The sequence below is a fragment of the Filobasidium floriforme genome, assembly GCF_021052385.1.
Source record: "Filobasidium floriforme strain CBS 6241 chromosome Unknown HD553scaffold_6, whole genome shotgun sequence".
In the NCBI taxonomy this organism is placed as follows: Eukaryota; Fungi; Basidiomycota; class Tremellomycetes; order Filobasidiales; family Filobasidiaceae; genus Filobasidium; species Filobasidium floriforme.
Window position 1 is genome coordinate 845,257 of NW_025763627.1, and position 26,354 is coordinate 871,610.

General features: G+C 52.6%; 8 protein-coding genes and 1 non-coding gene across 9 annotated transcripts; 3 read left to right on the forward strand and 6 right to left on the reverse strand.

The window, feature by feature from the left end:
- Window positions 1-150: 150 nt before the first annotated feature.
- HD553DRAFT_340638 (putative ATP-dependent RNA helicase) lies at window positions 151-3,287 on the forward strand (the record flags this gene model as incomplete). Its single annotated transcript, XM_046182570.1, has 6 exons — window positions 151-447; window positions 599-2,056; window positions 2,129-2,310; window positions 2,379-2,683; window positions 2,760-2,830; window positions 2,910-3,287. The coding sequence occupies 6 exons, from the start codon at window positions 151-153 to the stop codon at window positions 3,285-3,287; spliced, it is 2,691 nt and encodes an 896-aa protein (XP_046038211.1).
- A 116-nt stretch (window positions 3,288-3,403) lies between these two features.
- Window positions 3,404-4,350, reverse strand: HD553DRAFT_199692 (uncharacterized protein). Its single transcript, XM_046177089.1, has 4 exons — window positions 4,219-4,350; window positions 3,958-4,146; window positions 3,807-3,891; window positions 3,404-3,720 (listed from the first exon to the last, which is right to left on the reverse strand). Exons 1-4 carry the CDS (start codon window positions 4,221-4,223, stop codon window positions 3,520-3,522), a joined length of 480 nt encoding a protein of 159 aa, XP_046038212.1. The 5' UTR covers window positions 4,224-4,350; the 3' UTR covers window positions 3,404-3,519.
- A 1,162-nt stretch (window positions 4,351-5,512) lies between these two features.
- HD553DRAFT_t29 lies at window positions 5,513-5,606 on the reverse strand. Its single transcript has one exon. It is a non-coding gene; the product is annotated as a tRNA-Asp (tRNA).
- Window positions 5,607-5,757: 151 nt separating this feature from the next.
- HD553DRAFT_308251 (putative D-lactaldehyde dehydrogenase) lies at window positions 5,758-8,226 on the forward strand. The gene is made up of 12 exons (XM_046179515.1): window positions 5,758-5,884; window positions 6,005-6,194; window positions 6,315-6,357; window positions 6,445-6,460; window positions 6,557-6,646; window positions 6,772-6,961; window positions 7,040-7,064; window positions 7,148-7,203; window positions 7,302-7,348; window positions 7,440-7,524; window positions 7,619-7,721; window positions 7,804-8,226. Exons 1-12 carry the CDS (start codon window positions 5,874-5,876, stop codon window positions 8,028-8,030), a joined length of 1,083 nt encoding a protein of 360 aa, XP_046038213.1. The 5' UTR covers window positions 5,758-5,873; the 3' UTR covers window positions 8,031-8,226.
- An 88-nt stretch (window positions 8,227-8,314) lies between these two features.
- Window positions 8,315-10,111, forward strand: HD553DRAFT_348935 (catalase-like domain-containing protein). Its single transcript, XM_046183423.1, has 7 exons — window positions 8,315-8,538; window positions 8,601-8,704; window positions 8,775-8,832; window positions 8,915-9,057; window positions 9,135-9,143; window positions 9,222-9,351; window positions 9,424-10,111. Exons 1-7 carry the CDS (start codon window positions 8,424-8,426, stop codon window positions 9,921-9,923), a joined length of 1,059 nt encoding a protein of 352 aa, XP_046038214.1. The 5' UTR covers window positions 8,315-8,423; the 3' UTR covers window positions 9,924-10,111.
- Window positions 10,112-10,739: 628 nt separating this feature from the next.
- HD553DRAFT_308257 (fatty acid desaturase-domain-containing protein) lies at window positions 10,740-13,837 on the reverse strand. Its single transcript, XM_046179516.1, has 8 exons — window positions 13,027-13,837; window positions 12,322-12,842; window positions 12,119-12,186; window positions 11,910-12,025; window positions 11,798-11,816; window positions 11,585-11,732; window positions 11,272-11,503; window positions 10,740-11,207 (listed from the first exon to the last, which is right to left on the reverse strand). The coding sequence occupies exons 1-8, from the start codon at window positions 13,411-13,413 to the stop codon at window positions 10,854-10,856; spliced, it is 1,845 nt and encodes a 614-aa protein (XP_046038215.1). The 5' UTR covers window positions 13,414-13,837; the 3' UTR covers window positions 10,740-10,853.
- A 2,960-nt stretch (window positions 13,838-16,797) lies between these two features.
- Window positions 16,798-18,090, reverse strand: HD553DRAFT_199790 (uncharacterized protein). The gene is made up of 3 exons (XM_046177090.1): window positions 17,933-18,090; window positions 17,027-17,848; window positions 16,798-16,942 (listed from the first exon to the last, which is right to left on the reverse strand). Exons 1-2 carry the CDS (start codon window positions 17,943-17,945, stop codon window positions 17,040-17,042), a joined length of 822 nt encoding a protein of 273 aa, XP_046038216.1. The 5' UTR covers window positions 17,946-18,090; the 3' UTR covers window positions 16,798-16,942; window positions 17,027-17,039.
- Window positions 18,091-20,348: 2,258 nt separating this feature from the next.
- Window positions 20,349-24,083, reverse strand: HD553DRAFT_308263 (JmjC domain-containing histone demethylation protein 1). The gene is made up of 12 exons (XM_046179517.1): window positions 23,374-24,083; window positions 22,969-23,300; window positions 22,203-22,903; window positions 22,091-22,142; window positions 21,990-22,035; window positions 21,887-21,931; window positions 21,786-21,816; window positions 21,680-21,726; window positions 21,605-21,621; window positions 21,473-21,542; window positions 20,956-21,405; window positions 20,349-20,886 (listed from the first exon to the last, which is right to left on the reverse strand). The coding sequence occupies exons 1-12, from the start codon at window positions 23,796-23,798 to the stop codon at window positions 20,472-20,474; spliced, it is 2,631 nt and encodes an 876-aa protein (XP_046038217.1). The 5' UTR covers window positions 23,799-24,083; the 3' UTR covers window positions 20,349-20,471.
- HD553DRAFT_308265 (putative CDP-diacylglycerol-glycerol-3-phosphate 3-phosphatidyltransferase) lies at window positions 24,030-26,203 on the reverse strand. Its single transcript, XM_046179518.1, has 6 exons — window positions 25,863-26,203; window positions 25,714-25,785; window positions 25,340-25,620; window positions 24,696-25,275; window positions 24,447-24,633; window positions 24,030-24,378 (listed from the first exon to the last, which is right to left on the reverse strand). The coding sequence occupies exons 1-6, from the start codon at window positions 26,172-26,174 to the stop codon at window positions 24,089-24,091; spliced, it is 1,722 nt and encodes a 573-aa protein (XP_046038218.1). The 5' UTR covers window positions 26,175-26,203; the 3' UTR covers window positions 24,030-24,088.
- Window positions 26,204-26,354: the final 151 nt, after the last annotated feature.

The following is a 26,354-nucleotide window of genomic DNA, read 5'->3' on the forward strand; positions in this document are numbered from 1 at the left end:
TCGTTCGACTTTCAACATTTGAGCTTCCCGCCGACCATCACCCATAGCAACTCTATCGATCAACTCGATCCTTTTTTGTGCAAAGACTCGATCTCTTTGACCTAAATCAGATTCAACGTAACGACATTAGGAAATTAGTTGATGACAGCCATGGCCGACGACTTTATCCTGACGCTCGATTCGGATTCGGAACCGGAAACTTCCTCCCGTCCTTCTTCCTCGAAACGCACTCCCAACAAGTCTAATCCTAAATCTGCTGTATCAAGCAAGAATGCCAACGGCAACAGTACTGGCAAGAAAGAAGAAGAGAATGAGGAGTTCGCACTGGATGACGATTTTGCGCTGGATTTCTCGGGGTTGGACGGGGCGAGGACGGCTCTGAGGGAGACTCTGGGGGATGGGGTCGATTTTTGGGAAGAGGGGGACGAGGTCAAGGGAGGCAAGTTGGTACGTACAACGCTTTTTCTTGTTTTTTTCTGTGTGATACGAGATGTTATCGCATCTTCTATCATTCCCTATCACCTTTTGAAGCTGATCTGTCTAACACGGTTTGATATCTTCTGTACGGTATAATGTGGACGATACTCGATACTCGTAGCAACCCTTGAACGTCGACGATATCATCGCACGGAGAACGGGCAAACCGATCTTGTCTCATCGGGAAAAGACGAAAAAGCGTAAACGATCCGCCAAGGACGAGGGCAAACGAGATGACGATAGCGATAGCGAGGATGCGGAGGAAGATTCAGAGGAAGATTCAGAAGAAGAGGAAGGTACTGAGGAAGAGGAAGACGAGATGGAAGTTGACGACGTCTCCGATGATGGATCTGGGTTCGGGATGGGCGTTCAGAGCGATGTCGAGGAGGAGGACGACGAGGATGAAGATGAGGAAGGTTCTGAAGAGGAGGACGAGGAAGACGGCGACTCCGACCTCGATTCCGCCGAGGATGAAGATGAGGAGGACGACATTCAGATGGGCTCGGGTTCCGACTCGGAGGCTGAGAGCGAGGAAGACACCGCCGCGGAAAAGGCCCGCAAGGACGCCTTCTTCTCCACCGACCCGACTCTGAAAAAGGACGCCCAGAACAACCCGATCGACCCGACGATCCCCACATCGTTCAGCCAGATGAGCCTCTCACGACCTCTTCTGAGGGCACTGACGGCTCTGAACTTGTCCACGCCTACGCCTATCCAGGCGAGGTCAATTCCGCTCGCACTCCTCGGAAGGGACATTTTGGGAAGCGCGGTGACGGGTTCGGGAAAGACCGCGGCGTTCTTGATCCCCATTCTCGAACGTCTGCAGTACAGGGACAAGTCCAAGGCCGGGGCGGCTTGTCGAGTCCTGATCCTCTGTCCTACCCGAGAATTGGCGGTCCAGTGCGAAAATGTGGGGAAATCGCTCGTACAACACTCGGGACTCGATTCCATCCGATTCGCCCTTCTCGTCGGAGGTCTCTCCCTCAGCGCCCAGGCGCACACCCTGCGGACCCTCCCGGATATCCTGATCGCCACCCCAGGTCGTCTTATCGACCATATCAACAACTCTCCCTCGTTCACCCTGAACGCGCTGGACATCCTCGTCATCGACGAAGCCGACCGCATGCTCGAAGTCGGGTTCTCGCAAGAGTTGAACGAGATCATCAAGAACTGTCCGAAGAAACGTCAGACGATGCTCTTTTCGGCGACGATGACGGATTCGATCGACGAGCTCGTCAAGCTCTCCCTCGACAGGCCGGTGAGGTGTTTCGTGGATCCCAAACGGACGACGGCGAAGAACCTCGTACAAGAGTTCGTCAGGATCAGGGGGAGGTCGAACCCGGCTCCTACGGCTTCGGCTGCAGCGTCAGGGTCGAAAGCGGGTTCTAACGACCAAGGAGCTGTCCAGGGGGCAGATCGGGTCAGAGCGGCGACTTTGTTGTCCCTCGTTACGAGGACGGTCAAAGACAAGTGTATCATCTTTTTCCGAAGCAAAGCGTTGGCTCATCAGATGAGGATCGTGTTTGGGCTGTGCGGGTTGAAGGCGAGTGAGCTGCACGGGAACTTGACGCAGGAACAGGTAGGTCTCGCAAGTCGCCTGATCGTTACCGCATGACCAGAGCTGACGCGAGCTGTGCTCAACCGGATGTAGCGTCTGGTGGCTCTGCAAGAATTCAAAGCGGGACAGGTGGACTACCTGTTGGCTACCGATTTGGCTTCCCGTGGTCTCGATATCAAGGGGGTGGAGACGGTCATCAACTACGATATGCCCGGTCAACTCAGCGCATATACGCATCGAGTCGGTCGTACCGCTCGTGCCGGTAGGAACGGTCGGTGAGTCGACGAGTCGAGCAACCATCGAGGTAGTGGGAGATGTGGCTGACGAAGATCGCAACCCGCAGCTCGATCACCCTCGTCGGTGAAGCCGATCGACGGATGCTCAAGGCGGCCATCAAGCAATCAGCTTCGTCGCAGATCCACAACCGAGTCATTCCCAGCACGGCCATCCAGTCGTGTGCCAAGAAGCTCGAAGCGCTTCGTTCCGAGGTCGCCGAAGTCTTGAAGGAAGAAAAGGAGGAAAAGGCCGTCCGACAGGCCGACATGGAGTTGACCAAGGGAAGGAACATGATCGAGCACGAGGAGGAGATCTTTGGTCGACCGAAGAGGACGTGGTTCCAGAGCGAGTCTGAAAAGCAAAAGGCAAAGGGTGAGTGCCGGCGTTGGTCGGAGTTGTCGTGATGTCCGCTAAAGATCTGCTTTTCTTTTTGACAACCTCCTACCAGAGGCCAGTAAGTCGGCGTACGTATCTGCTTTCCCGGAGGTCAAGGAAAAGGCCAAGTCGGCTGCGGATCAGGTGAGTGACAAGGCTTGTTTCCGTGGTCTTCACAAGCCCTGTGCTTATCCCATTGACTCGGATCGCCCTGACAATATAGCCCAAACGAGGAAAGTACGAAGGTCTCTCTCGAAAGCAGACTCGACGCAAGATCGCCAGGGAGATGGACGAGGCTGATGGTAGTATGAAGACCGCCGCCGCCGGTGCTCGAGCTGCCAAAAAGGCCGCACGACCTGTCAAGATCACCGAAGCTCAGCCTAAAAAGGTCGACGCCAAGAGCAAGCGCAGAAAGACTGAAAAGTCGATGAAGAAGATGGCTCTCGGCAAGGGAGGATTCGACACTGACAGCAGCAAGCGAGGAGGCAAGGCCGTCCGAGAGGGTATGCGAGCGGGTCGGAGTGATGGTGTCGGACTTGGAGGCAAGAAGAAGAGTGGCGGTGGGGCCAAGGGGAAGCCCAAGGGTAAAGGCCGCAAGTAGGCGGCGGCTCGGTCGAGATTTGTAACTTGCTCGAATGTAGATAGATTGGACGTGTTGGACACCCTCGATTGCTACTCGTCTAGATCAAGTTCATTCATAGTCTATCCATCCTGTCGTCAAAAGTCAAGCTACAGCGAAGAAAGAAGGCAGTCCTGTTTTCCATGTCGGTACAACCCCATACGAAGTTCCTCTATATAAGCAAACCGCGTTGCAATCGCTCCTCCTTCTGAGCCTATGCGGAAGCCCTCTTCTTCTGGTTCCAAACTCCTCGCTTGGCGACGAGCTCGTCCGACATTTCGCTCCTAACCATCTTGGCAGAAGGTCGTTGAGCGGCGAGCTTGCGTCGGGCAAAGTCCCGTTTGGCAACGGTACAAGAGACGGCGGATTGGGGACAGAAACCGGCGTTACGGTCTTGCTGGAGGGTACCGTCGTCCTATGATAGCAGATCGAAGCGACGGATTGAATTGGTTAGAGGGTTATTTCAAGGGAATTGGAAATGACAGGAAAGAACTGGCTTACGTTGTAGAGACACCCGCCCGCGGTACCTCCCTCAAAGCCAGCGTCCTGCTCGTAGTTGCCAGGAGGAGCACCTTCGGCGATGTATCTGAACGAATCGCACTTGTTAGTCCAGCAAAACAATCGAATCACAATTCTGGCCTCGAGAACTCACCCGCATTGAGGGAAAGAAGTGTTGGGGTCAAGGACGAATCCCATGACACCCTCCGGTGTCGCATCTTCAGCGGGACAGCAGAAATCAAGGGTGGCGGACTGTCGGGGTGCGAGAGCTCTGGAGACGGGGGTGACGGCGGCAGCAGCGGCGACGCCGAGCATGGTCAGGGTGGTCAGGATGGTAGAAGCCCTAGTGTCGATCGAAAAGGAGGTCAGTTATCGATCGAATGGTCTGCCATACAGAAATGAATCGATAGCTTACTTCATGTTTTCGATCGGGATGGGTTAGTGAAACGAGTGTAGTTGCGGAACGAGCGTAGGGTGAAAAGAGTGTGGCCGAGAACGAGAACAAAGCAAGACTAGAATCGAATGTGTATCAAAGTAGTTGCTACTGAAGATGACTTGGATCGAGAGTTCTCGATCGAGATGTACACGTCTTATATAGCAGATCTCTGGGCAGGCAGGGTATGGACGTTTCATCGGTACTTCGCAAGACATTTGTTGACATTCCAGGGCGATCTCGATGGCTTCCACGCCGTTACACGAGAGCGAAATGAAGGTACCGAGCTTTGAATTCCGTGTGGAATGTATTGTTCTTCATGTGCTCGCCAGAGTGACATGGTTGGCGTAGCGAGAAGACTGACGATGACAACAACAACGAACACGCCTCGTCGGTCGTCGGTTGCGATGTTTGTTTTGGATTCGGCCATCCCCATCATCTTCTGATCGCGATCGCGTACCTCGATGGCGTAGAAAAAGGCTGACACGCGTAAATTTGAGGGTGTTCCGGCGACCGGACAAATCACCTTGGCAAAGGATTTGGCCGAGATCTTGATATCTCGACGAACAACAACAGTTCACGGATATAGGAGCCAGCGTTTAACCCTCTTTCGGCTCGAGAGTACGTCGGTTGCCGGACGTGACTGTCAAGATCCCTGGCAAGAGCATGCATTAAATTGCCAACGCCAACAATCGAGCGGCGCACTGGTCGGCCAATGTCCTGACCCAAAATCTTCAGTCAGGCGAGCCCTGCAACATACAAATAGTCTTGCGTGTCCTCCGTCTCTGCACTTGTATCAGGTTTGTGCCCGCTAGTCTTGACCGTGCTATCATATGGGGTTTGCAGGAATGCCTTTGTCGCATCGGCTATCGACTAGATGACCGAGTACGAATGCATGCTTATGCACGTTCTGACGTCCGGTAATTCTTGCGTCTGGCTTGGGCATCTATTGTGAAGTAAACGAAAGGGATTGTGTCGCCGTGTATCCAAGGCTATAGCGCAATCGTCATCACTCATCGTATAGTTTGGGTGAAATCCGACTCGCCGAATACACGACAGGAGCAGAAACGGCGCGCCCATCGCCAATCAGCATATCGCCCGAACTCATGGGGCTTGGCTCGGCGCAAAACACTATGCTCGCTTCCAAACTTGGTATCAAATGATTGCCTGAAACGATTGTCCGGGTAAGACTTCCGCCGGGCTATGCCAGGAGTGAAGGGGATTGAGTCTGGCCCTCAGAGTGTCAGCAGATCTCGGTCAGAAGCAAAAAAGAATGCTCTCTGCCTGGGAATCGAACCCAGCGCGGGCGCGAGTAGTGTTGATAGTTGATATCATGACAAGCGCCAATGTTACCAATACACCAGCAAAGATGTACTATACTTGTGAACGTAAAGATGTCTTGTAAACATTTAAACATTCAAGATCGATCGGCGATGACGACTTCCTGTGAACCGGGCCGGTGAGCGGATGCTTTACATTCGCAAGGACGTAGGACTATATATATATATGCTCGAACCCTTGCTCTGATCATGCTGGTCATCATCTCCCTCGATAATCTTTGGACTACGTATCTCAACCTATACCTCACCTAATCTCGAAGGATCAAAAAGCCTAATTACATACCCAACCTCGAAACTATGCCCGCCGTGTAAGCCCACCGATGATCAGCGTTCTCATTTCCATGCGACCGCTTACGTATCATCGCTCCACCCCTTGACGACAACGACCTAAACCAATGGTGACTATGACTACGGCAACGACTCTGCAGACCTCAAGGTTCCCTCATTCTCGTCTCTGGTGCCTCGGGCTTCATCGCCGTACATCTATGCTCTCACTTGCTCATGAACGGCTACCGAGTCCGGGGAACCGTCCGTTCTACCGAAAAGGGCGAGTACTTGAAGAAGCTGTTTGACGGGGTCGGAAAGTTCGAATATGTTATCGTTGAGGATATCGCCAAGGTCAGTTCATCCGATCGAGCGAAGTATCGTATTGCTGCGGTCGAACTACACTGCAAGGATCACTGATTACTCGGTCTTGATGCTTGATTCGATATCGATGTCGATATTGGATACCTGTAGCCCGGCGCTTTCGACGAAGCCGTCAAGGGCGTCGATGGAATTGGTCAGTCCTGCACCTCATCTTCCAACTCATTTTCGTTTGATGTGCTTGACCCTCGCTCCTATATCTGCAATTCTCTGTATCCAACAGCTCATACCGCCTCTCCGTAAGCCTTCTACCTCAAATCGATACACCGCCTTTACGTACAAGCTCATACTGAACGCAACAACCATTTTGTCGTTTTCTGGTTCCCGTCGCGCAGCTTCTACCTGGACGCGCCGACGACGGACGAGTTGATCAAGCCTGCCGTACAAGGGACTGTGGGGATCATGGAGAGCGCTTTGAAGAATTGGTCAGTCTGAATTTCCGTTTCTTGCCTTGCTTTCTTCCGCTGAAATCGCTCTATCTGTCGTTGCCGGCCGTCCCTTACATTCACACTATCTACGTGGTTACGATTTCCTCTCGGCGACCTGCCAGCCCTCAACTCAAGCGCCTCGTGATCACCTCCTCCGTCGCAGCCGTCATCGTCCCTGAACCCACCGGTGATCGTCACAAGAACGGAGCGCCTTACACGTTCACCGAAGAGGACTGGAACACTTACTCTCCAGGAGTCATCGAGAAGGAAGGTCATGAGGCTCCGGGAGCGGACAAGTACAGGGCTAGCAAGGTAGGTCGGTTCGGGGTCTATGTCGACTGGAGACTGGATCATTAGATTGCTGATATGACCCTGGCGTTTTCGAGACAGACCTTGGCGGAGAGGGCGGCCTGGGGTGAGTGCTCCTTTGCTCAAGGCGATGCAATGCTCATCTCCTGCTCATCGACTGATCCGTAACATGTTGTTTTCGATCGACAGACTTTATGGAGAAGAACCATCCTTCGTGGGATTTCGCTACGATCAACCCGCCTCTCGTGAGTCCATGCCTCCTGCTCATCCCGTTGATCGCACGATTCGTTCCCTGCTAAATGGCTACTGTTGGCTGGCGTGTCGATCTTCGCCACGTTCATAGGTCCTGGGACCTGTCATGCACCAAGTCTCTTCCCCCGAGTCGATCAAGTAGGTTTTCTCAATCTCTGCGCTGTTGTTGCCATACAGCGAGTCATGCCATGACCCAAGCTGATCGGGCGTGCTGTTGACAACCTCGCAGCACCTCTGTCGCCAACTTCTGGGGATTCACCCAGGGCAAGAAGACGGATGACGATCTCAAGGAAGCTATGGGCAACTGGGTTGATGTAAGTGGGCCAGCCGAGGGGTCCAAATCGCAAAGAAAATTGAAAAAAGTCCGAGCAACTGACAATCATTTACCCTCCTTTCTCGTTCGCGCAGGTCCGCAACGTCGCCGAAGCTCACGTCTTGGCCTTGACCAAGCCCGAGGCGGGTGGGAACCGATTCATCGTCTCGGCCGGACCTCTGAACGGGCAAGATATCGGTGAGCTGTTGGTGTTCCGTTCACAACGGGTATAAAGCCTCCGGTCTAATCCGTAACAACGCTCGACTTCCAACCCCCTCAGTTGACATCATCCATGACTTCCCTGGCGACAAGATCCCCAACGTCCCCGTCGGCCAACCCGGTAAGGGCGCCGAGATCCGGGCCAAGACCAACATCCACAGCGGGGCCAAGGCGGAAAAAGAATTGGGCATCAAGTACGTGTCGCTGAAGGTCAGCGTCGAGGACATGTACAAGAGTTTGCAGGAAAAGTTTGACAAGTCGGGAAGCAAGGAGAGTAGGACCGAGTGAGAGCCAGAGGCAGGCTCGGCGGTGGAGGTGTCCCAAACCTGAAGTCGAAAGAAAGGTTGTAGCGTAAAGAAACAAATGATGCAAAGCGAAATCAGAGATCAGAATTGGATCATCGATGTCAGTTGGACAGAGTCTGTCATCGAGAGCCGAGAGTGTAATGTCGAGGTTTCTATTCGTCATCGAGTTTGCCCTCGGGGATTGAATTAGCGCCGACAATGGATGATGGATGATGACGTCTTTGGCTGATCTGGATCTTGGAACAGCTTGCCCCCATCTTCTCTATCAACGCTCTCGCCCATAATCAAGTCGACCATTCGTGTAAAAGCCAAATCAACGAGCTGCTCTACAGACTCCACTCTTCCCATTCGAATCACAGACATAGAGGAAGCCAAGATGGACTCGGCGTTCGTGCTCGCTAGCGATCCTCGGGTGGAACCTCCCGTTGACAACGAACAGGAAAAGATCGAACAGCTTAAAGAGGTCGTCTCGAGGATCCAGGATCGGAACTGTGAGCTCCATCAATCGGTTTGAATTCTGTCTGACTCGACATTGATCGACTCGGGGAGGTAGACAAGAAACACCGACACGCTTTTAGGGGAACGCATGTCAAGACTCAGGCGGTCGTCAAGGGTAGACTAGAGGTCAAGGACGGGCTCCCGGAACATCTAGCTCAGGTAAGGAAATGCTCTTTTCCGTTCGGTTTGATGTGGAAAGCTTATCGGTGTTTTCGGGCACGAACTCCAGGGCCTGTTTAGCAAATACAAGACGTACGACATCGCCATGCGTTACGCCACTGAGCCCAGTAAGCCTGCCAAACGAACACTATACTACCTTCAGCGCTACTTCTCAAAGAAGCTTATTGTGAATAATGTTTTACTTTCAAGGCCACATCCTACCTGATACGCAAAACGCCCCTCGAGGAATCGGGATGCGCATCTTCGGTGTAGATGGTGAGAAACTCAAGGATTCCAACCCGGAGCAAGGCGGGTGGCATGATCTTTTTATGAACAATGCGCCCATGCTTGAGGTAAGTCACACGTCGCCTTTCTCTTCAACGTTCTGATCAGCTGATGTAATGAGGTACGGGACGACTGTCGCTTTCAGCTGAAAGACGTGAGCGGACGATGTCGAGGGTCTTAGTTCGATGTCGTATCTCGTTGCTAATTGCACTCTGACCCTCCGGCGTTTCAGCTTGACACGACCCTGGAGATATTCACCTTGAGGGAAAAGTACTTTGAAAGTCCTCTCAAGTACAACGCGGCGATCATGTTGAGAAAGGACGCCTTGACCCAGGCAGCGCCGGGGTTCTTGCCCAACCAGCGTGAGTCGCCTTGTCACCTGTTCCGGATATCATTTCACGAGTGCAATGTGGCTGACCAAACGCCTGCCATAGACCCCATGTCCTTCACCTTCTACTCCCAAGCGGCCTACACCCACGGACCATACGTCGCCAAGTACCGCCTCGAACCGATCTTGGAATCGCAAAAGGCCTTGTCCTCCATCAAGCCTACCGAACCGGACGAGATCATGCCTATGCTCGCTCAATACTTTTCATCCCACCCGGCCCGGTACTCGCTGGATGTCCAAATGTGCAGGGACCTGGACAGACAGCCCGTAGAAGATACGCAGACCGAGTGGAAAGAGTCTGACAGCCCGTGGGAGACGGTAGCCATCCTGGAATTACCTGTCGGACAAGATTCCGCTAGCGACGAACGGCGAGTGTTTTGGGAAGATCGGATGGCGATCGGACCTTGGGAGGGTCTCAAAGCGCACGTACCCCTAGGAAGCGTGAATCGATTGAGAAAGGCGATCTATGCGCATTCGAGGGAGAACAGGCAGGCGAGGAATGTTACCTCTGTACAGGATGTCCGCAGGGTAGACGAGATTCCGTGAGCCGGAGAACGATGCGACGAAGCAAGTCAAGGAGTAAGCAAAATTTCGATCGGTTGCGTACGTTCATGTAATAAAGTACAGTATTGTCAATGAGTCAACACAAGTTTGAGGATACCACGCCAGAACCGGACGATTGGTTGACAGCCGCCTTGCCACCGTCAAGATCCTATGAGAAACCTCAAGGCGCCGAATTATACCATGTCTTAATTCGATACTGTTTCCGACTGTCACAAAGAGTTCCGACTTCTTCTCGAGCGTATCATGATGATCGCCATCCGCAGTTACGAGTCATCAGTCACAGCCTCCTCGCCTCAAAACCACCTCAGACGACCATATCTAAGTGGATAGAAGACATAGAAGAACACTGTCGTGTGGTGTGTATCCAGAGAGCTTTCAAAATGGTTGGCAGAACCATAGCTTTGGAGAATCTGGGAACACATGTGGTGTTTGACAAGGATATGGGTTGTGCCCCTTTATCAGTGGAACAATGTCTATTGGAATATAAAGGCGATGGGCTTCTTGAAGCCATCATCTCTTCCTCCTTTCTCCAACAAACAGCTACGATCTTCTCCTCAGCTGTCAACGACAAGACGCTAGCAAAAGAGGCTGCGTGATCAGGGGTTTTAAACTTGTTACGCTGTACGGGAACACCTTCCTATGGCTCGTCCAAAGCTGTCGGAGTGGATTGGGCCTACAACAAAAGCTTCGCCTATCACGCTTGTCTATCATTTGGGAATCGAACTTACTCGCTGTCACTCAGCATCTCAGCCGCGACAGATTGGGAAACTCTTTCGCATGCCCTATGTTGATTTGGAACTCGAGCGGACAAAGCGTATTTTACGACTTACAGGACTTCATGTCTGTGCGGAAACTTCATGAATCGCCCTGTACAAAATCTTATCCGTACAAACTGCTCGAGACGTCGACACCCTAATGTAATTCTCCCCTCGCGTCAGCCTCGGCGACCTTGGTCAACAGGCTGACCTGATCGGCCACGTCCTTCAAGACCCCCAAGACCCTCTTGTTGCCCTCGGTGAAACTGTACTCGGCGTATTCGATTTCCTGTTCCTGGCAGTACTCCTTGACGAGCTTGCTCGCACGTCGCAAGTTGTGTCGAGGTATCCGAGGGAAGAGGTGGTGCGTGACTTGAAGGTGCAGTCCGCCGTGAAAGAATTCGATCCATTCGTTACAGACGACGTCCATCGTCGTGCGCAATTGTCGAGAAACGAACGATTCGGAAGGGCCGAGGTCGGCCGTGGATCTGGCGAAATGAGAGAGCACGATCTGACAACCAGCGACCGGTTCCGTCAGTCGAAGTCACAGCCATTGACTCCAAGTTTGGGCTCACCTGAACATGCACCGGGCTCGTGACGATATGGCTAACGAGCAGGTATCCGACCCGCATCTTCCACCCATCCAAACCCTTCAAGAGCATCCCGAACCAGGTCCAGAAGAATACAAGTCCAGCGAGCTCGAACGCGAACCACTTGTTCCTAGGCATCTTGAGCGCTAGGTAACCGTACGAGTTGGCGTACAGGTTGAAGCGAGCAAAGGCGAGGACGACGTAGTAGACCTTGTGCCTGCGGATGCGAGACGAAGGGCAAAAAGTGGGATTGTTAGAACAAGGAATCAAAGCCTGTCAGTTCCCGACTGCTACGCACTGAACCTTGACCATCATGTTGCTAAACCCATCGAATGGCATGACCCGCTTGTAATACGTCGACCAGAGGTTGCCGAAAAAGTCGGTCGAAATGGCGAAGAAAGGAATATGCTGGATGTCCGGATCATGTTCCGGGTGGTTCGTGACGACTACGAGCACGGATTTAGTTAGGATCCCGAAGCGTTGATCGACAACAATAGCCAAAAAGACTCACGATGATGGATATTATGGTTCTGTGATAACGTCGTGACCGAGCCGACCAATAGATACGTCAGCTAACCCATGAACCCGCATTCAAAGAGTCCTCACGTCTCACAGAAACTTACATCCTTCCACCAACTCAAGCTCAACCCTCCGACCCAGTTCGCGACGACCGTCCCGATCAACCGATCTTTCCCAGCCTGCCCCGTGATCCCCGTATGTCCCGCGTCGTGAGCGAGGACTACGATAGCAAGGGAAAGAAAGACGTTGTCTGAGCTTGGGATCATGGAAAGAGGGATTACGGATAAGGCGAGTGCGACGCGACTGGGCTTACAGGTGAGTTGGTGCCAGAATGCGCCTAGGAAGACGGCCGAGCAGAAAAGCCCCCAGGTGCTCGTCGACCTGCGAACGTAGCACGTCCACGTTCACATTCAATATCAGTATCATTAACAGGAGCAAATGTCTCATATCGGCTTCAGATCACTCTGGTAAAACCAAGTCCATGCGACAAAAATGCCTCACCACGACGCGACTCACCAGAAATAAAACCCCGCCGCCAACCCAGCCAAGATCGTATACCTCCCCAAATCCCCTGCATACCCTTTGTGCCACCCTTCAGCCTGAAACAGGCCGGCATGTTCAAGACGGGTCCGTAGTTGGCGATAGGCTAGGGATCGAGCGTGTTCCCGTCTAAGGTCTATTTTCTCTACACGTGGGATTTGAGGGGTTGGGTGGAGGGAGATTGGAATGTCCATCTCGCCATCGACCCTAGAACCAGAGCTAGACCCCGAGCTCGAGTGGTCTTCGAACCTGTCCTCGTCCCCGCTTTCGTCGCTGTTCTTGCGATCGTGATCGTGTTCCTCGAACAGACTATCGACAGGCTCCAAAGCCTCTCTTGTCAAGACCGGGTAATAACCCCCTTCCCCTCTGGCATCCTTCTTGCCCAGATCCTCGTTCTGCGCATAAAGCCGGGTCAGACCTTCTCGCCTCCAACCTGTTGCTGATTCGGGGTCGCGTATTAGGCCGAGGGAGATGGGTGGGGTCAGGGGTTTGTAGGGCTGATATATGGTGGACAGAGAAGGTGGGTTGGTCGAGAGGAGGGGAGGGGGTTCACGAGAGAGGAGGAAGGAGATGGATTGAGAGAGATGAATGGGGCAGTATAATGAACAATAGGTCAGTCGACCGGCCTCCAGTGGAAAGTGTAGAAAGACCACCCTCCTCTTGCTGGACGAGAGAACTCACTTCGCGATCATCGACCCTGCCCACGACGAACCCCCCAACCCTCCTCAGATCCTTCTTACTATGATACGCATCCATCTCGTCCGTGGCGTCCCTCCCGACGAAATGCAACACCGCCAATTTCCCTCCGGGGTGTTTGTCCGCCCATCGAGTGAGATCTAGGACGAGGTCATTGTAGATGACCAGGTTTTCCCCATCGATGATCCGTTGGGCTAGTTCAGACCGGGGGATGATACGGGTACGGTCGACCTTGCGTCTCGTAGATTGGGTTTTGCGGGTGGATATAGAAGAGGATGCAGAGGAAGAGGAGGTAGGTGGGTTGAGGTGCCGGTGACAAGGACAATCGTATACGACTGGATGTTGTTGTGTGTTTGCGTGTTTGATGGTCATGGTGATATCGTGAAACAGCTCGACAGAGAGATCCCAAAGTGCTAAAGTGGAGGTCTCGATATCTCTGGCGTGCGGTCAGTTCACCGAGTTACGCAGCTATCGAGATGATCGGAAAGGCGTCTGTTTTAGTTGTACAGAGTCCCTACCAGACACACAATTACACACGATCTATCTGGACAGCTGTAAGGTCGTCGTGTTGCCTCGGAGGGTGACTACCCCACCCCACCCCAGGGGTCACTTTGTGAGAAAATCACGCTAAGTCAGCGAAACATCGGCCGGCCGAAGACAGAGACCTCCACCTAATCGTGTTTACGTTTTGGTCATCCATAGAGAGCGACCCTCGCTTTCGGCCTCGTGCTCGAATTTGGACGGGATGAGGGATGTGATAGCGAGCTGGTCATAGAGTTTATCCACACCATGCAACTATCTGGGGAAATCGTAGCAAGATCTGGTCGTCCAGAGTCGAAAGGTGCACATCAACCCGATGTCGAGGTCGATTGAGCGGGCATACGTATGCACTCCTCGCGCGCCGGGAATAGCGGCGGGGGCAACGGAAGCAAAACTCAAAAGGTAAAACATCCGGTACGACCTGTCCTCGAACGTTTCGAGATTACAATTCAAGAGCTCGCTCTCGTCTGCGCGGGGCACAGCTCTGGTATTGCACTTTCATATGGTTTTCATACTAGATGTCCCAGCTGCATTTAGAACACTCGAACAGAGTACGGCTTCCAAACTATCGAGAGGTACCGTCAGAGCAAAGAGCTCCTGCTCCGCCAATGAGGATTTCTCAGCGTGTTTGAGTTGTTCCAAAGTCCACCACTTACCGGAACCAAGAGACTCCTTCACTACTAGATCCTTTGCCTTGATTTGAATCAACTAGTGGATGTTTGGGTGTAGCCTGGAATTTGCTTCTATCCTGTCCATCATGGTCACGTAATGATGAATACCATTGATGCCTACCAAACTGTCTCTAGCAACCATTATGATATGTGTCCCGGTCATCAGGAAGCCACTTGAAATTGATAGATAGGCATGTTGACGGGATGGTCGAGTTGTATTGATGTAAGCGATGAGTAGCCGGGAAGGTTGTCTGCCTGGTGGACCGTATGGGCAGACTCATACTCGTACCTTTGCAAATCTTATAACAATAATGTTTCGACTACATCGTATATCATATACTCGGGCCCAACGCGAACCAGCAATACCTCAGGTCGGGTTGAGAGATGAATGTGTATATCATAGATCGGATACCCGGATGACGGGGATACACTCAGAGACCAGAGGGCGATCGAGGTGGTATATTACATCTCGGGAGGCATATCAGCTCTATCGGAACGCTACTTGAGTATATGAAAGGGTTGGTACGGGTCTAGTCGAGTTGATCCGTATCCGATAAATCAGGGTCGTCCCGGGTATAACAGTTGTAATGAGATCGAAATCCGATATTTCGCGTCGAGACGGCGATGTAGGCCCCATCTAGTTCTGTTGTCAAGGCGATTTGTTGATATGCCGCTGTTTCAAGGACGACTGTTCGCGGTCCATGACTGATTCGGTTGCGGTCGCAATTGAAATTTGTCCGTGAGGTTATGTTGGCGGTATCGGAGCAAAGGTAAAGCCTTGGGCGGCGTCACCCTTTGAGGATGCTCTTCAACAATGAGGATCCGGTCGGGTCGATGTCTAACAGATGGAACCAAGAGTTTTGAATGTCAGCAAGCGAGCAAACATTTCAGCGTAATCGACCTGACACAGACATCGAACTGAATACCGACCTCATTGACCACGACCTCTGCCCCTTCGACCTCTACCTTGTCCTCGTCCAGGTCCATGTCCTTGCTCATGAGCTCCCCGTCCATCCTGCCCGATATGCTCCTGCTCATCCGGCGACTCTAACTTCCTCATCCTCGCGGCCAGGGCCTCTCCGGACCTGGCAAGCCGTTGACACCTATTGAGCTCGATCTGCAAGACGCGCTCGCGAAACGCAGGATAATCGTCCTCCAGGTCAGGCTCGGACATGAATAACATCGACAGGCCATCTTGTAGTGCCTTGACCAAACCGAGCTTGGCTTCAGAGACCAGCCTGGCATCGTCCCAACTCGACCCCGTATACGAAGCCCAGTAGTCGAATTCCGCCAAGTAAGCTCGAGCGGAAGAGGTCTGACGTAACGATTCAAGCTTCGTGGTAGCGAGCCTCTGGGCCCTCTCCCCTCCCTGGGCGAGGATGTGCGTTTCGAGATCCCCAAACATATTTAACATGTACTTGGCGAGGTTATCGAAATCCTCCTCTATATCTAGGTATTTGTTCTGCGGTTGTAGTGCTTTCCCTTTTCCATCTTCGCCATCATCATCGTCCTTCCTGGCCGTGACCCCTCTCTTCCTCACAGCGTGTACCAGCTTCCAAGCCCTTCCCTCCAAGAGGCTCAAGGCGTAAAGCGCTTTACTACGCTGGGTCTGGAATCCGGGCTGATCGAGTTCGAAACGGAGACGCAGCTTGTCGATGAACCGCTCGACGTCTTCGTCCGGTCCGCCGTGAAAGGGAGGAATGGTAGGTAAACCGACCGGGTCGGGGAGGTTGATGATGCTACCGGCTTGATGTGGCTCTCGACCGAATCATCTTTTGGTACTTTGACTAACCAATGACACAAGGCGTGAGGATACACGACATTTGGATTAGCTTGGTCACACGGCCCACAACCGGGTGGCACAGCACGACATACCATTCGTCGACATCACGGAGCGACATCACGGAGCGAGAGGTCGACGCTGTTGATCCCGAGTATCGCGAAGGTGGGAGATGCCGGGCTCGTTTGGCAGGAGAATTTGTGTTGATTAGACTCGGAAACTCGGAAGAGTGTGTGTTTCAACACTAGTCCTCGACAGGTATGCAATGCGATCAGGTGTCTACTTGCTACTTGTCAAGACGATGAAAGTGAGTGCATGAGACTAGTGATGAAACGATAACAAAGAAGGTCTCGGTCGAAGCCGGGCCTTACGTAAGCGCACCAGGCCGCAGGTCTACAAGATTGGGCAAGTCGCTGGACATCAAACTCGGCTCGGATAGCAAGCGGCGATTCTGCTGCTTTCACCGACGTTGGAGGTGCCAGATAAAAGCGAGGCAGAGAATCATATACATATGTGTCAATGTTGGGTCCAACGTCGATATCGATGTTGTGTCGAGGGCGATGTGTAACAGTATCATACCCTTCTGCGCGCTCTTCTCGAACATCTGACCGTGCTCAACTCGAGAGCATGTAACTTGACATACGGTTGACAGACAACGACAGGATAAATGTATCCCAGTTCTTCACAGCGAAATTCATTCGACCGGGAACGGGAATCCGCCCATTCACGAGAACTCCCTTATTTCAATGACAAGGCCAATCTGCTTTGGGCATGATGATCGCGGTCCGAGATCGCTCGATCAAGAGCGAGAAAGGTATACAACGGTGTGTGCCTCCCGCGTTCTCTGGTCAACTCAAGGTCGACGTCGAGGCCAAAGAATGGGCCGTTGACCAGACGCATGGCGCGGAGGCTGTTATACCGGAGCCGTGATCTCAGTACAAGCATGATCTTACCAATCGTCGGCAGAAAGGCCACGGCAATGACATTGACTCACTGAGGTCGCTTCATTATCCCATATAAGCACCCCTTCCTCTCCCACGTCGACCTCGACCTCGAGGTTGACCCCGACCTCGTCCATGGCCGCGTTCCGACCGCTGATCAATCGATGACCGGCTAGAAGTAGCCCTCTCATCGTCCTCAACCCCCTGCCAACCCCCTTCCTTCTGTTTCACTACCCCCTCGTACCAGGAATCGATCCTCAGGATTTCTTCACGGAAAGCCGGATAATCGCGCCTTAAGTGTGGTTGCCCGACCAGTTGAATATGGACCTGCTCCTGGAAATGTTTTTCGAGTCCCCAATTGACAATTACGAATAACTCCTCATCGGTGTATCCTGCGTAATGACGATAGTAATCAACCTCGAGCAGATAATCCCTGGTCGAGGTTGTGGGTGTCTGTTCAATTTCGTTCAGCCTGGTGCGTGCACATCGGCGAGCGTCGTCTCCGCCCTTGTAAAGCGCGATGGTCTCGCCCGACCCAAAGTGATGTACGAGGAACCAAGCCAGCGTCTCAAAGTCCTCGAGGTCCTCCTCGCGTCCAACGACGCTTCCCCGGCGCTTTCCTTTCTCTATATCCCAACAGGCCGAGACCAACCTAAAAGCTTTTCCCTTCAATAAGCTCATCGTATAGAGGGCTTTCATGCGTTCGTCTTGAAATCCCCTTTGGTCCAGTCGGAATCGAATACGGAGGTAGCCGATGAAATGGTCGACCTTTTCGTGAGGCTTGCCGTGGAAGGGGGCGATATCGGGAAGACCTTTGGGTGTAGGAGGGAGGTATTTGGGTTCGGCCGGGATGAGGCTACGGTCCGTGATCGCTTCTGATTCAAGAGAACACAGTATGTTCGGGTTAACTCGGTTGGACGGGTGGAAGAAGGTAGGACAGTCTTCGTGATGGATCATACCGTTTATCGGCATCGTGAAGCGGCAAGTTGAGGCTGGTGGCTCGAGTCGTGCGTGATGTGAGGATGTTGGGCTTGTTCGATAGCTACGTTTGTCTAGGTCACGGTTCGGGAAGTGGGTCTGACGTTCCGCTCGAGTTGGAGATCAGGTCATTGAGAACTGTATGATACATGACAGAGAATCAAAATGATGATACGAGATTCGCTCTTCGGTCGAAGCCGTGCGATAGTTGAATCGGAAGCGAATCTGCTGCCGAAGCCTTACGTAATCGCAGCAGCCACTGGTCCACAAGGTGATACGACCTTCCCTGTTAATCACTGCTTGACATGCACCGCCACGAATCGCATCGGGTAAGACCCTTGGGTTCCCATGTTTTTCGTGTAGTCCCACGCGCTAAAGCCTACGGGAGCCTGAGAGAAACTCAATGGATTCGGTCGTTCGATCGGCCAGATGCCCTTCTTGTTTCGGTTCACATCGCCAGAGTCCGCCATGATGACCATGACCGGATAAAGGTTGTTGACCTATCGAAATTTGCGGATCTGTATCGTCAGCAAGAAAGTCAAACTGAAGCGACTGCGAAACAAGACAGGGGAACGTACCTCTTTATTCGAATCCTGAACGACCCATTGCGCCTCACTGCTGTCTTCTTCATAATAGTTCCCCGTCGCCGCACACTTCTTGCCCGTAAGGATCTCACAATAAGCGATCAGGTGCACCTGAGCCGCCTTGATGTCGTCGATCTCGTTCTCGGGCTTTTCCGACGCATGCCACTCCTTCAACGCTTTACCGAGAAGGTAGACCCACTTGGTCGGTCTATCTTCTACGTTGACGATCGCGCCGACCTCGGCGAGCATCTTCTTGTATTCTTCACCTGCATAGGTCTTGGTTTTACCTCCAGCCGAGATCGTCAAGCTCTTGTTATCTTCGGGTAACATGCACCAACCGCTGTCTTTCAGCGACTTTCCATCCAGGCTGAACATCTCTCTGATCTTCTCTGTCCCGGTCTATACTCCCCGCCGAGGTCAGCTAGTTGCATCGATCCCCCCCCCCCGGAAAGTAGCACTTACCACGGCGACGGCTCGCATAGCAGCCAACCTCGCCCCATAGATCCAATTCATCTCCGCCCCTTTGACCATGGCGGAATCGTAATTCTGCAAATCCCCAATGGAATCCATCTTGGCTACGTCCTCACTATTTCGGCTGGGACGCCAGAGCGCGACACCTCCTTTGTCCGTACAGAGGGTTTTGATGTCTTCTTCGGTCTGACGGCGGTCGACTTCTTTATCGTATAGTCTCGCTTCGAGTGCAATATTAGCTCGAGAACCGAGAACTGACGCTGCTTGGGAAGCTATGGGTTGGAAGGCGGGTCAGTCTGGCTGTCCGATGTTATCGCTTGTTCGAAGCAAAGCTTACCCTTGAGATTGAGTACCAGCGATAGGAGCGCGGATATCAAAAAGAAAGAGCGCATGGTGATAAGTGAACGCTTCAAAGTTTTATTGTAGGTCTGTTTGGTCCTGCCAGGTTGATCGTATGCTTGTAAAGACATTGGTTGGTGGCAAAGTTTTCTAGAGCCGTTTTGCAGGAGCTATATATTTATACTCGTTCATTGAGCCGGTATGGAACGTGTTTCAGCCCGATACGCGCGCGGGTGAAGGTCGTTCCACTTGGCGTACTGATAGGGACCTAGGGATAAGTGTCCAAAGGAAGCATACGGGGTTTTTCTGTCGTCACAGACTAAAGTACGCCTTTGCGTTTTCTCAGGCTTTCCCCTGTGTGCCGGATTGGTACCGCTGGTTTTCCACGTCTATATCTTCCCCTGCATGACTTTATCTTCAATCGAGAGAGTTTTGGGTCGAAATTGAAGAAAGAAAAGACGTTTTTCTTGGCATCCTAGCCAAGAGCACAGTTTGGGCACAATCCCAACAAGTACTGCACAACTTTGACCTATCGATTGTGTTGGGAAAGGAGATCATGGCCCGGGATTCAAGATAGGCTGTCAACGCTAGCTCCTGGACAAATCCCGGCCCCTCTGCGCAGCTCTGGGATATGGCAGATAGCCAGGTCACAGGGGATGGAGTTGCACGACTCGCTAGTCCCGCTTTTGCTGATCTTTGGAGCGTAACAACTGTGCAAGTGGAATATCCTGCCGCGTGCATAAACAAGCACTTGTTTCAATTGTCTGCATCAGTCCTTGAGATAGCGGCCCCACAGCATAACCTTGTTGAGGGGGCATACCGAGGGGGTATCGTCGTCGTATAGGATGAAGAGGGTGGATTTCACTTGCGTCTTCAAGCTACAAGGGCATCATGGCGATCCTGATTTGTACAGGATCAGATCGTCTTGATCATATAGCTGGAGGTTTATTTCCACTCCATGTAAATAGACTTGCCCTTCCCCAATTCAGATTCAGTTTACTGCTTTTGATCTGAGCCCATGTGGCTTTCAGATCTGCGTCCGAGGGGAAGGCACTAGCTAACCTTAGCGGAAAGGTGGAATGTCATATCGCTCCCTCGTTCCTACAAATCTTTACATGGTAGCACGCTATGCATCCACCTGCATCGGTTCTTCCGGCTGTGCATCGCCCTTGATCGAGTTGCCATCAATGAGAACTTCTTCAGCAGCGATCATAGCTCCTTGCTCAGTGACTCCCTTGTCCTCGACCCGACCATCTCCTTCCGTCTCGATCATTTCAGCCGCAGCCGCTCCTGTCCATCGGGTCACCATTGTCCTCACTATCACCTCTTGTTCTTCTTCAACAACGTCTCGTCCTTCTCCTCCCAATCTTATCCTTCTACGAATCTGGCGAGTCGTAGTGCTGCTGCGATCCCCCTTTATCAAGTCGCTCGCAGTCGAGGAGGGGGCCATCAACTTTGCAAAAGTCTTCGAAAAGTCCTTTCGATCCCTCACGATCGAAGACTGCGAGTCGACCTGGTCGGCGGTTTCGACGGTCCAAGGTCTATTTTTGTATTTGTACCACTTAATCGCAGAACAACGCATATTAAAGTCGTGTAAAAGTCGGACTCACTCGGATGCTGCGTTTTTGGTCCTTGCCGACCGCCCGAAAACTATAAGCTGCTTGCTCACAGCCTGCAGCTCAGGGTGACCATTCTCCAGTTTCCGTTTCTTCGTCATCCTGGCCTTCTCTGGTACTGCTGTCAACCTGGTCTTTTCCGCCTCATCCTCGCTCTCCTCTCCCAGCGCCCGCCTGCAGCGCCATCGCAATTCCCGGGCCAGAGCAGCGGGGTCCTGGGTCATCTCGGACGGGATACCACTATGCACCGCTCGACGTTGCTTTTCGTCCGCAGTCGGATCCTCCATGATCCTGACTTCCCGAATCAGGAAGCGAGCGAGACAAAGGAAACCGTTCAGAACGACCGGGTTCGTCTCGCTTCGATTCTTGTTCTCAGGCTTTCGTCTCAGCGAAGTCGCGTCTCTGACTTGCTGGCAGAAGTGAATGGCAGCATACCAGCAGAGCCTGTCCCATGATATGAGAACGGGTCAGTTCGCAGGCTTTGATATGACCCTAGGCGACGTTCACTTACCGGTCGAAGAACGGAAAGCGGTACCGCTGTGGTACTTTCATCTCAATTTCCATGTCACGTAAACGAATCTCTGCAGCGACGAAGACGCTCGTGTCAACTACGGCTCTGCTGCATGTCGATCGCATGACTGACGGTTTTCAATATTGTAGCTGATATCAACTCGAGATCAGCTTCGATTGCTGCCGGACCGCTCCGTTCCGGACTCACGAATGCAAGAAGTTTCCTCCAAAGACGAGCGAATCGAGGGGTGTATGCTAATAGAAGACGAGTAAGTACCTCCTCGATGATTTGCGCTTGCCTGGGGCGGTCTTACTACTGCATGTATGTACCCGGCCGGTATGATCCTATCATGACCAGGATGAAAGATGCTGTTAGTATCATGTATCCTGCATGCCCAACAACAGTTCATCTCACATGGTGTCGCCTGCCAATAGCGTGACCTTTCGAACCTCGTCGACCCTGCTCAAAAATCATGATATTAGCCCGGACTCCTTTCTCCTCCTAAGATCGGGCTTACAGATCTCCTAACCAACGACCGTTTTGTGACTCTTCAGAACTCGACCCTAAAAGCAGTGCTTAAGGAAATGCTTGCAAGGGTCTCATGCCTAGTCGACTTACATTTCTTATATGCTGCTAGGTTGGCATCCGTCGGCCTGATGAAGAAGAAAGTCTACGCGGCGACCTATCAGGAGCTGGAGATCGTGCCCGCTAGTCGGATGGTCATGCTCACCTTTGACCCCGTATGTACTGTATAGTATACCGATGTTGAACCCATATCTAAATGCCACTCTGTGAAGCTTCCTTGCATTCCCATGAGACAATAAAGCTGTACTTTTGGCCAGTCTGATCGACCTTGCTCTATTATCGGCTCCGCTTCGATCTGAGCATCCTCCTTGTCCTGTTCTGCTACGTCGGCAGTACCATCCTCTTTTTGGTAATTCTTCCTCGCTCGTCGCTTCCCAGGTACATCCGGCCAGTACCGGTCCACCCAGTCGATCTCCGAGACGAATTTGGGTGGCCGCACCTTCTTGGCCAGAGCGGTTCCCGATATCTCGAGCGAGATGACGTTGTAGACCTTGTTACGGGGACGTTGTCCCATTGTCGATGACGATGCCTCGGCCTGTTGAGTCGAATGCTCCGTGATATAGTCCGCCCAGTCGCCCAGTGACCATTTCGAGCTGTTTTGGGTGGCCACATCGATGACATCCAGCTTCTGATCTCGGCCGACCAGATTAGCAACGTCTTGAAAGCCGAGTTTCGAATCAGGGACACGTCCGCCGAGACTGGTAAATCCTCCTTTACTCTTGGGAATGATGATCGGTTCACGATCTGGTCCAAAGAAAAGACTGGGAGGGGGAACACCAGGGAGCTGCTCGTCCGAGTCCAGCCATGCCTTGTCCAAGCATGAGCCATTGACCTGAGTATAAGGGCCTGTATCACGAGTTACTTGTTAGGCCACCTGGCATACGAACTCATCCACCAGATCTTGGGCTTACGGTCGCTTATGGTCCGTCCAGTCTTGCCGGGATCGGCTATCAGGTCCAACCACTTATTGGTCGAGGTCGGAATGACGTTATGCAATGCCTTGTAATCGGGCTGAATTAATGCGGCCTGTCTCTTTGGCCGAGATTTCCCGGAGCCGTTCAACTGACCCTCTCCTCTTGACTGCATGGGAGAGGAAGGGTCCGTTCCAGCAGATACCTGCTGCTTGCGAGCAACTCGGACAGCCGGCAAGTGTATATCCTCCCGTAGCTTGGCTCTAGGCGTCGCTCTGGAGCTGTGAGACGACCCGGATTTCCTCGTTCCTGAGATACATGGAAGGCAGTACCTGTCAGAGTTGCAGTAATATGGTACATCAGTTCTAGCACTTCGTATCACCATCAGTGCCGCTCAAACCTCACCAGCTCTGTATATATTGAGTATAGTCCCAAAAGAACGAACGCTGCAAGAGCTGCTCTACAAGCGGTCGAGGAAATGTGCTAGTGATGTTCTGGAGCTCGCTGGGCGGCGACTTCTTATCTCCTTCTCCTTCTTCAGAGGCTTCTTCTTTCCGTTCGGTCTTGCCACTTCGACTCTCCTGTCTGACCTCCCGGGAAAGACATGCCGCATGATACCACTTGTCATCACAATTTGTACAGCCAAGCCATTTCAATGCAGGGTCCTTTCGGGGCTCGATCACTACCGCTTCGTTTCCCTCCTGATCTAGCCGTACGTCCTTGAATGAAAGAGACGAAGGGGAAGGCTGCTGCTGGTCCGGGCATAGTGGACAAAGCTCGTCCTCATCCTTCTCGTCCCCGTTCGCATCCTCCTGGTTGTCGTTGCTCATATTTTCCGTAGCTGGGTGCTCGGCCAGAGGAACTGACTTGATCGCTGAACCGGATAACGACTATATACTAGGACGACGATCTTATCTAGACTCAGTCGGGGACCGAGATTCTTGATGTCAGACATTGACGAGCTTTCCCGGCGAGTAGTCGAGTAGGAACCCGGTTTCCTTCAGCAGTGAGTTCAAAGATCGGCCGGCCGGCAGCGACCGAAGTTTTGCTTCCGTGACAAGTACTTTCGGAACCATATCTATCACCTTGAGCTATAGGTTGGACTCTCATGCTTCATGGACTACAACATGCCCTCGACCCCGAGCATCATCAGAATCCGAGCATACAAGCTGATTCGTCTTTCTGGCAACTTCCACGTCTCCTCCCCGACCCGCTCCGAGTGACTTCGAATGTTCCCGAGCTCTGCGGCCATCTTGGTTCGGAGCTCGTTCGACGTCGTCAGGATGATGTTGGAGAGCTCGAGATCCAGTTTCATCGAGCGTGTAGATAGGTTGGATGATCCGATGAACGTCGCGCATGGCTTTTGTGGTGTTGAGGATCCGCTCGGTCCCGCAGGCGATAGCCAGATGCCTGAAGGGGAGTACGAAAAGATCAGCTTGCAAGAACACCCTCCGGTCCCGTATCGAGCTCTGACGAACCTTTGGCATGATACGTCCATCCCTCTCGCTTCCACTCATTCAGCTCCACCCCACTTCCCGAACCATCGGACCGGGTCGCCCAGTCTCGACCCCGTCTCACTAGATCCCGATGAAATTGTGATTCCAACAGAGTATAACCCTCTGGAATCAACCTCGATACCCCAGCAGAGCCAAAGAACCCGTTTGCCTACGAAAAAGAAACTATTAGCTTTGCTTCCGAGCATGCTTCTTCGTGGCCGTTCGACTCACCTCTGGGGAAGCGGCTACGATCCTATACGGCGCTTTGCCTTCTAGTACCGCTTTCTTGTACGTATGGTAGAGCCCAAAATACCCGCTAGTCAGATCCACCTGAGCGCCCTGTCCACTGCCTTGTACTACTGCAGCGTCCGGCAACATCTCTTCCGCGCACGCCAAGAATCTGCCTACTCCACGTTCTTCCTCTCCCACACCCAACGCTCCACCTTGTATCATAGGGAAGATCCAGGTATCCACATCCACTCGTCGACCACGCCGGATCTCTCTCCAGACCCGTTGGAAGGCCGTGATGGTTGCCAAGGCGTGGTTGGAAAAGTACCTCGGATGCACTGAGGGCTCTGGCCAGACGAGCGCAGGTTTGGCGTTTGACGTCTTGGGTACATAGTCGGGTAGGGGCGTAAGTGGAATGAGGTGATGCGGAGAGGAGGAGGGTTGAGGGTTGGCGCTCAGTCGGTATGCGTATGAGGAGTACAGCCGCTGGAGAGAATAAAGGTAGGAGAGGATGCTAGGCTGATTCTTGATGTGATAATATCGATCCTGTCGATTCGTAAAGTAGGTATCCGAAAGGTTTGCTCTGTATACAGAGGACCCCGTTTAGCAAGGACGTCCAACTTGCTGAGAGCGCATCCTAAACTTACCCGGAAAAGATGACCTCATCATCCACCCCATACCACTTGCAATGCCACAATCCCCATCCCTCATCGTAACGCCGCGGCACGATCCTCTCCATCAAGCCTTTCAGCTTTGGTGATCGGTAAAAGCAAGCATCCACCCGATCTGGAAATTCGGCGACGAGGGGGAGAAGCATGGTCGCAGTGGATGGTTTAGGGGATTGCTCCCGCGTCGATCGCAAGAGGTCGGTGATGATCGATACTCGAAGATGGGGATTGTTGGTCAAGGCCTCCCTTAACGCTTCTATCTAAAGGGCAGAAGGGGGAAGGTATAAGCTACTCGATATATGCGGGCGGAGCGGCGTAGGTGAATAGCAGAAGGCCTTGGCGAGCTCACCTACCAGTTCACCCTGCTCCGTACCGATGTACAATGCCGAGATCAAGATCCGCCGCTTGGCCTTTCGTATCAGTGACTATATGGTGAGAGAAAAGCTCTTACTATCAGCAATCAGAGGACTCTGAACTTATCGTACCGCGCCTTTCGACTCACCAGCAAGCGTTGGTGAAAGTCTGCCGGCTCAAAGAGCACATCGATCTCGTCCCCTCGCACGCCGAAACATGGCTGCAAAACCGTCAGATCCTCCTTGAGTTGATTAAGCGCGGGGTGCTCGAACCGAGGTTCCGCATGGTTGGTTGATGAGGTATAAGATCTCGTTGATATGGATACGGTGTTGCATGGCCACTTGACGTCATTCCGTCGAGATGCTGCTGGGAGGAGAGCGATCCGCGCTGCCGATTTCGATGATCTCGTTGCTGAGACAAGGGTTGTCCGTACGATGCTAGCAGCAAGCGTTCGGCTCATCTTTAAACCCCTTGCGATGCTATGCGATGCTATGCGATGCAAATGTAAGAAAGTAATATCATGTAAATATAAGGGCTTAAGCAGCTAATTACCATTCCTAATCGAAGGGTGCTTGAGATTACTCACTACATCCGCGTCGCCCCCCTCGCCGACACCTCATCCAGCACCCGAGTAGCGAAC